General features: G+C 54.7%; 2 protein-coding genes across 2 annotated transcripts; one reads left to right on the forward strand and one right to left on the reverse strand.

Moving 5' to 3' along the window:
• Positions 1-2,619, forward strand: LOC117851591 (aspartyl protease family protein 1). Its single transcript, XM_034733430.2, has 6 exons — positions 1-597; positions 689-1,300; positions 1,399-1,534; positions 1,619-1,874; positions 1,957-2,028; positions 2,146-2,619. The coding sequence occupies exons 1-6, from the start codon at positions 275-277 to the stop codon at positions 2,367-2,369; spliced, it is 1,623 nt and encodes a 540-aa protein (XP_034589321.1). The 5' UTR covers positions 1-274; the 3' UTR covers positions 2,370-2,619.
• Positions 2,620-2,758: 139 nt separating this feature from the next.
• On the reverse strand, positions 2,759-5,316 carry LOC117853716 (putative laccase-9). The gene is made up of 4 exons (XM_072293367.1): positions 5,188-5,316; positions 4,579-4,730; positions 3,125-4,494; positions 2,759-3,020 (listed from the first exon to the last, which is right to left on the reverse strand). Exons 1-4 carry the CDS (start codon positions 5,314-5,316, stop codon positions 2,890-2,892), a joined length of 1,782 nt encoding a protein of 593 aa, XP_072149468.1. The 3' UTR covers positions 2,759-2,889.
• Positions 5,317-8,569: the final 3,253 nt, after the last annotated feature.

Here is an 8,569-nt window from a genome sequence, read left to right on the forward strand (position 1 = left end):
TCTCTCCTTGCCACACCCTCTATTCGTCGTCCTCCTCCTCCACACGCCGGCCACAGACCACCGCTTCTCTCCATCTCCGCTCTCCTCACCGTTGACGAAAGCAACACACGGCAGGGGGGAGGGGAGACTTTGACTTCGCCCTCCCTCCGGTCCTCCTCCGCCGGCCTCTTCCCGCCCGATCTAAACAAGATGTTGGGTGGTATGCTTCAACCCACCAACCTCTCCACCACCTCACCATCTTGCCGCCTCCGCACGTCTCCGCGTCCTCCACCTCATGGCTCAGTCCAACCACTACCGCCAGGAACTCTTCGTCGCCGTCGCCGTCGCCGTCGCGGCGCTTGTGGCCGTCGGGGAGGCGTCCTGCGTCGGCTTCGACCTCCACCACCGGTCCTCCCCGGTGGTCCGGCGGTGGGCGGAGGCGCGGGGCCACCCCGCCCTCGCCGCGGAGTGGCCAGCTAAAGGCTCGCCGGAGTACTACTTTGAGCTCTCACGCCATGACCGCGGCCTCCTCGCCCGCCGTAATCTCGCCGGCGCCGCCGGCGCCGATGGCTTCCTGACCTTCGCGGAAGGCAACGCGACCATCCAAAGCCTCGGATTGTGAGTTTCTTCTGAATCGAATGCCACAGTTCATCACAGAGAGAGTGGAAATCAAGAACATGCATGAACCAATCGATCGATCGATTTGCAGGTTGTACTACGCGCAGGTGGCGCTGGGCACTCCGAACGCGACGTTCCTGGTGGCGCTGGACACCGGCAGCGACCTCTTCTGGGTGCCCTGCGACTGCAAGCAGTGCGCGCCGCTCTCCGGCGGCGGCAACGCCACGGCGGAGCTCCGCCCCTACAGCCCGCGGCTGTCGTCGACGAGCAAGCAGGTGACCTGCGACAGCGCGTTCTGCGACCGGCCCAACGCCTGCAGCGCCGCCACCAACGGCAGCTGCCCGTACGGCGTCCGCTACGTGTCCGCCAACACCTCCTCCTCCGGCGTGCTCGTCCAGGACGTCCTCCACCTCACCAGGGAGGGCCCCGGCCCCGGCGCCGCCACGGAGGCCCTGCAGGCGCCCATCGTGTTCGGGTGCGGGCAGGTGCAGACGGGCGCGTTCCTGGACGGCGCCGGCTTCGACGGTCTGCTGGGCCTGGGCATGGACCGGGTGTCCGTGCCCAGCGTGCTCGCCGCCCGCGGCCTCGTCGCGTCCAACAGCTTCTCCATGTGCTTCAGCGACGACGGCGTCGGCCGGATCAACTTCGGCGACGCCGGCAGCCCCGGCCAGTCCGAGACGCGCTTTATCCCCAGGAGCACAAAGTAACTAAGACGCTCTGTCGTCGACGTCCATGTCTAGCTCTAGCTCAACGATCATCCATTACTTGCTGATTGATCCGTGGAACTAAAATGTTGCGCAGCCCGACGTACAACGTGAGCTTCACGTCGGCGAACGTCGGCAGCGAGTCGGTGGCGGTGGAGTTCGCCGCCGTCATGGACTCCGGCACGTCCTTCACGTACCTCAACGACCCGGAGTACACGGCGCTCGCCACCAGCGTAAGTTGATTTTTTCAGAGTCCATTCTGTTCATCGAATGTTTTTCGATTGGCATCACTGGAAGAGCATGGCATCTTTGTGCAGTTTAACTCCCAGATTCGCGAGAGGAGAACCAACTTCAGCAGCGGCTCTTCAGGCCGTTCCCTCTTCGACTACTGCTATAAGCTGAGCCCTAACCAGACGGAGGTGCTGATCCCGATCGTGAGCCTGACGACCGCGGGGGGAGCCCAGTTCCCGGTCACCAACCCGATCATCGTCTTGTACGACAGGATCACCCGTCGTCCCAGCAGTTACTGCCTGGCGATCCTCAAGAACGACATCACCATCAACATCATCGGCCGTAAGCAGCTCCCCTGCCATTTCAGTATGTGGAGTGGACTGTCAGTGAATGATCGACCTGATGGATCGATATGCATTTGCAGAGAACTTCATGACTGGGCTCAAGGTCGTCTTCAACCGGGAGAGATCCGTCCTGGGCTGGCAGAAGTTCGACTGTAAGAAAAAATCCTTGCGTTCCAAACAGAATCACCAACTGTTCTTAGCTGCATCTTCTGAATGTCTGATCTGATGATGCAAGCGACCTGACGCAGCAACCTCTGTCCTGCCTGCAGGTTACAAGAACGCGGTAGTGGCAGACGCCCCGGACGCGAGCCCCAGCCCGGCCCCGGGGGGCCCGAACCCGACGAAGCTCACGCCGCAGCAGAGCGACGCCAGCAACAGGAACCCCGGCGCGGCGCCGGTGCCGAGGTCGGCCGGCTCGCTCGACGCTGCACGCGCGCTGGGAGGCGGCCTCTCGCTTCTGCTTCCTCTGCTGGTGGGCGCAGCGCTTGTCTGACGCCCGTCAGCATGCAGTTTTCTTCAGACTTCAGACCTGTTGGTGTAGCTGTATGGTTGTGCACACACGTACATAGATACTGCTCGATTTCGATTCAGAGTTGAGGTGTAGAGATCGTTGTTTTGCTGGTTGACATGTTGTACTGTACTATATTGGAGAAGAAATTGGGTGGTGGTGACTGATGAGGGCCATTTCGTGATCATGCCATTCATATTCATACTTGAAATAAACGTATAGGTCGTATAGGTGATATCTTCTTGTGATGTTCTGTTCCAACTGCATCGAGGAGGGTTCAAAGACAACCTGTCCGTTCAAGGAATCATGATGCTCTGAATCCATGAATACTGCGATCTAAATTCACTCTGACATGTTAGAGTTGACATGTGTTTAGTCTGCAACTGGAACCACAAAACCTGTGTTTTTTAAAATGAAAAAATAACAATCTTGCTTTATTGTGATTGTACTGAAAGATTGAGGAACTTGTCATGCAAACAACACTGTCATTCACGCCCCTGTTCCATCAGCACTTTGGCATGTTTGGAGGAGGCCGCAACATTTTGGCCTCAGGGTTCTTGCCATTTTTCACAATGAACACAGTGTCCATTCCCCACACAACATGGCGATCGAAGTGACAATGCATAAACCACACCCCTGAGCAAGCAAAAACAGCACAGAAATCACTTCCTCCGTTTCACAGTGTAAGTCCATAACAGCCGACGACGAGACCATATCGGTTCAGAGAAATGGTTACTCACCGGGATTTGTCGCGCGGAAGCGGATCGCCGCCCACCCGCCTTTGGGCACGGCCACCGTGTTCTGCCGCGGCGGGTCGACCAGGTTGTAGCCGGCGGGGTCCCTGCCATCGTCGAAGTTGCCGATCCCTCGCCCCACCACGTAGAAGCTGTACCCGTGCAGGTGCATGGGGTGGCTCTCCATGCCTAGCACCGCCGTGTCCTGGAACACCACCTCCACGGCGGCGCCGTGCTCCAGCACCTTCACCCTCGTGCCCCGCACCGTGAACGGGCCGACGAGCCCCGCCTCCGGGAGCCCCGGGTCGGTGAAGTTGAACCGGGACGGCGGGCCGTCAGGGAACCCCGCGTCGTACACGCCGCCGGCGGAGCTGCCGTCGCGGTAGTAGTAGGCGCTGAGGATATCGACGGCTCCGGGGTTCTGGAAGCTCACGTTGTTGAGGCTCGCCGCGAGGCGGTCGCCGCGGGGGCCGGTGCACGCCGCGTCCGGCGCGCAGGGGATCAGGTTCACGGCCATCGTCACGAGCAGGCGCTCGTCGGCGCGCGCCGGCACGTCCACCGGGTGGGCCTCGCTGGCCAGGGACCTTAGCCGCTTCGTGTACGTCGTAGCCGCTGCCATGTCTTCGACGGCGGGCAGGGTAGCAGGGAACACCGGCGCCGCCGCCCTTCCCCGCGCGGCGTCCGCGTACTCCAGGATGGCCGTGGCGGTGCTGTTGTTGAACTCGACGACGTTGGTGTTGGAAGCGAACGTCCGCGCGGCCATGTAGTACCTACCGCCGGCGGCACAGTTGGCGTGGAGGAGCGCGTCGACGGTCTGGCCCGACGCGACCATGAGGTGGTCGGCGGCGAACGGCTTGGTGTAGCGGGCGTCGGTGGCGACCACGGTGAGGCGGTGGCCGGCGACGGCAAAGAACACGTCGTTGGTGAGCCCGGCGTTGATCACGCGGAGCAGGTACGTCCCGCCGCGCTCCACGCGCGCCCTGAAGGTGCCGGCCTCGGAGCACGGGAACATGTCGCCGGGCTCGCCGTTGATGGTGGCGGCGTCCGACGGCTTGACGTCGCGGCCCGTCCGCACGGCCTCCTCCAGGAGATGGTTCGCGTCGTCGTCCCGCCACCATTCGTTGAGGATGATCGGCGGCATCTCCTCGACGCGCCGAGGATGATCGAAGGGGAAGGCGGCGCCGTGCTTGGGGAGGATGACGATGGCGCCGTGCACGGTGGCGCGGTCGAAGCCGGTGTGCGCGTGCCACCAGAGCGTGCCCTCTTCCTGGGAGAGGATGACGCGGTAGGCGAAGGCGGCGCCGGGCTGGATGGGGCACTGCGTGATGTACTCCGGCCCGTCGGACCACGGGTTCCGCGGCTGGTCCACGCCGTGCCTGCATGAGCATCGACCAGGTGCATGAAGGATTATCGACTGCTTTTATATATATAATATATATGTGTAACTATGTAAGTAATACCAGTGGATGGTGATGTTCTTGTCGCCATGGTTGCGGACGTTGACGACGACGACGTCGCCGCTGCGCGCCCGGATGGTCGGGCCGGGGAACTGGCCGTTCACGGTGAGGATGCTCTTCTGCCGGCACAGCCTGGTGACGACAACCTTCTTTACCTGCCAAACAAAATACAGCACCACGACATCATTGCTACACTGCACCACAGCTAAAAGTATACTGTCAGTACAGCAAAAGCACGCGTCTTCCTTGGCAGAAAATGTAGCGGATTAAATACCATTTTATTTCCTAATTAATGACTTAGCTTGCATTACAGGGTGTTCATGCATGATGAAACTATGCACAGCGAGATGGAGAGAGAACAAATGAACAGCATTTCGAACATCGACATCGCTCCCACAATACGAAGCTATGATATAACTTTTGCACAATAACTCGATAAGAATGCAAACAATTTGACTAATATTTAGTTGGATTTCATAGAGGTTTTCATAATCTAAGACACAACAGCCGAATTGCCGAAACCATCGAATAATTTCCGAGGAGGACACGGAGCAGGAACTGACGGCCGAAAACACCAGCAGAAATGTAGGTTTGGAACTTAGATGGACTTACGAGGAAATGGTAGCGACGAACCCTGGAGCCGTGCGCGGCCGGGCTAAGTGCAGCAACTCCAAGGACCAAGAACACGCCCAGCTGAAGGAACCGGAGCAGCACGGCAGGTCTCTCAGCTACGGCACCCATCGCCATCCCCCGGAACGAAATGGGACTAATCGATCTCTGGTTTTTTAATTTATATATGTACGAAAGTGAAACTATGAATGTGTCTAGCTGGGTAGTATTTAATAGGAAATCTTTTTACTAGGATCTTAGAAAAAATACTGAGTTTTTTTCAAAATAAAATGCAGGCGCGCTCGTATCTATGGGTGGTCACCCCTACGAACGCAACACAAAGCACACCATACCCATAGGAACACTACACAAGGATGCATTGTCATAGATGCCGTCATTAAAGACATCCATCGTTTACTACCACTCACAAGGTGACAAACCTATAGCAGTTGATCCTAGGTGGGTAGGAGGTACAATTAGTGGTGGATCCCGTACTTGAAAAGAAGGGGGCCTATTTCCCCATCCATGGCTGCCTCTCAATGTGTGTATTTCCCCATCCTTACTGTCGACGGGATAGAGTAGTTTAGTCTTTCATGCGTGTATTTACTGAATGTGCCTCTCAATTTAAGGTGAATGAAGGAAAATACATTGGTACATGTCAACTATTCTCATAGGTCAACATAAGATTTTTAAGGATGTGGACAAGAAAGGAGGTTTGTGTGAGAGAGAGATTACTGTTTCACAAGCAACGGTCTGGTAAGCTAAATTTTATGAAGACTATTAATTACCACACTATTATACAAGTTGACACTGTCATGAAACTCACAACGTTTCTTTTGTTTGATGCAGACATGTGCGATCGAGGGAGACATCTGTTTCAATAATTATCGAATAAAAATAATCATATATTGTGAAGTGTGGGGCATCATATTAATATCAACATCTTGTGAATCTATATGAGTTTTTTATATTGAAGATCGAAAGTAGAAATGTCTGACTTAGGACAAACATAAATATAGTTGTTTATTTACTTATGATCGGAAGAAGTAGCAAAAAACTGAAAGGTTGGAGGCAGTTTTTCGCTAATCTCTCGCTTTTACCCTATTGTTAGCTACTCCTATATAAGAAGGAAACCAGCAATGCTAGTGTAAGAAACTTCACTACTCTACAGGAAGCTCAACTAAACACAATGCAAGCAAATGTGAAGAAAGATAATACATGCATTCGGTTTGAAGCAACTAAGCTTATAACCAAAGTCAGCGCAGGACTTGAAGTACAATAGGTACGGTTGAAGAAAACAGTGGTTGACTTAACTACAAACTATTGAAGGAACAGCATGAGCTTATTAGCTTAGTTAATGGTCTACTGGCAGGCCCAAGTCACCTTCCTCTGGTTGGCTTGGTAAGCCTAGGCGCCGCAATTTGTCAGTCACAAGCTAAGCCACTCCATCACTGTTCACACCTCGGTTAATTCTCTACGACATTGACTCCTTACGACATTGACTCCTTGAGTGGAAGAAGCCATGGGTTAGTTGTTCTCTTGTGAATGCGTATTCATTTTGTAAAATGCAAAATCCAACGGCGACTAGAGCAGCATCAGATTCGGGACTCATATATGCACAAACAGCTTTTAACTAATCTTTTCTTCTGAGCGCTCGCCCCTCGCCCGCGAGTACCGCCGACCACCTTGTGAACTGTGATCTGTATCTGTTCTCGGGTTTCGAACACCTGCGGGTTTCGGGGGTGGATGCACATTGTCACCCGAAATGAGGTTCGAGTTCAGGTCAGGTTTTATTCTCAGGTTTTGGAAGCGGATCCGCGGAAGCTCCACCCAACCCCAACCCATTCCGTTGCCATCCCTACGTGAGGATGGCCGAAGCCGCTGCCGCGGCAAGGTCGATGGAGGCATGAAAACGAAGAAGAAGGCCAGGATGCCGGATGCCCTGGAGACGCAGAACTAGATTCCTCACTGAAAGCGAGCAGAAGGAGGTGACAAAGACGCCAGGAAGAGGTGAGGAAACAGCGAGGGAATCGTCAGGGTTTCCCATCCAGAAGTTCAGGAAATCAGAAACAATGCTGCAGTTTGGCGGGATGGGGTCTGCAGAGATCCAGATGGAGGGGGGAGGAGGGGATGGAGAAGAGGGGCAGGGGAGGGAAGGGGCAACGGAGGAGAAGAAGTTGGCAAGAACGAAGTCAGTGGCTTGGAACAATTTATCAGTCCGATCATTAGTTTTGAGAAATTGTATCGACCCAAGTCGAACTATTCACTGAAAAGCTAGGATCCAGGAGCCCAGATGTGAAACAGGATAACTTGACGTCTGCATTTCCATGCATGTGCCTCTGCGCGCTCATTTCTCATGGGTACGGATATAAAAACACAGAGCTTGAGTTCGTCTGGACTCGAGGCAGGCATTCAGGCATGTACAAAACTTGCTATGGTAATCTTATCTCAAACATGCCAAAAGCTGCATCTCACTCAAACCTGTTTCGTTTGGGTACCAGATTCATCCTCCGGTAGCCGGCGCCGTGCAATCATTGTGCGTGGATCGTCCAAGCTCTACATTGCTTAGACAGCGGGCTTGCATGCACTGGGAACCCTTGCTGTCTTGACACTGAACTTGTGTGATCTCAAGTCAAATTTCACTAGTGCAGTGAAGTCAATCACAAAAGCCTCAGCTCCACTCGACCCAAAGTTCTACTTCGTGAATGAATTAAAGCAAGGAAGAAAACGGGTCTCTTGTATTTTAAAACGTTTTCGGCAAATGGCCAAGCTCGTGTCAGTAAAGAAATACTGAAGTAGTATGACTGAAGTGACTCAACTGCCAACAAGCAGCCTTCAGTCCAACTGAAAGTCTGAACCAACCATGCCTATTTGATCATCTCTTCTTCTGCGTGCGGATCGGAGGACATTTCTTCATGCATGTCAACAGAAAAAGAAGAAAAAGAATTGAAATGGTAAGAGTAGTGAATGCGATCCCCAACCGACTGATCTTGTTTGGAGCTTGTCGAATTGCGGTGGCGGCAGAGGCGCGGAGCTCCGGATAGGGGTCCATTCCATGTGCGCCGCTCCGTGGTCACTCGGTCAGGGTCACGCCTATCTCTCTCGCTCGTCTCCTCTCGGATTGGCCATGTGCTTTGGCCATTCCATGCTGCTGCTGCACGTACGAGTAGTCTCTAGTGCTTCGTGGCAGATGCAGAGCGGTGGCTGCGAACCCCAGCCTGAAGACGATCAGGATCACGATCACGCCAGAGCACAGAGCAGTAAAGGGCCTGGCATGGTCGCTGCAGCGGAAGCGATGGCTTTTCCGAGGGGCTAGCTGCGAAAACACCTCACGGACGGATCCCCTGTTCTCCGGCGAGCAGAACATGGGAGGGGCCGCCGGAGG

The sequence above is a fragment of the Setaria viridis genome, chromosome 4 (genome assembly GCF_005286985.2).
Source record: "Setaria viridis chromosome 4, Setaria_viridis_v4.0, whole genome shotgun sequence".
NCBI lineage: Eukaryota > Viridiplantae > Streptophyta > Magnoliopsida > Poales > Poaceae > Setaria > Setaria viridis.

Coding starts and splice junctions, on each gene's coding strand:
- LOC117851591 (XM_034733430.2), top strand. CDS start 275: ATGGCTCAGTCCAACCACTACCGCCAGGAACTCTTCGTCGCCGTCGCC. Junction 1,535..1,618: donor ACACGGCGCTCGCCACCAGC/GTAAGTTGATTT, acceptor ATCTTTGTGCAG/TTTAACTCCCAGATTCGCGA. Junction 2,029..2,145: donor GGGCTGGCAGAAGTTCGACT/GTAAGAAAAAAT, acceptor TCCTGCCTGCAG/GTTACAAGAACGCGGTAGTG.
- LOC117853716 (XM_072293367.1), bottom strand. CDS start 5,316: ATGGGTGCCGTAGCTGAGAGACCTGCCGTGCTGCTCCGGTTCCTTCAG. Junction 4,731..5,187: donor TTCGTCGCTACCATTTCCTC/GTAAGTCCATCT, acceptor TTTGTTTGGCAG/GTAAAGAAGGTTGTCGTCAC. Junction 3,021..3,124: donor CTTCCGCGCGACAAATCCCG/GTGAGTAACCAT, acceptor TTGCTTGCTCAG/GGGTGTGGTTTATGCATTGT.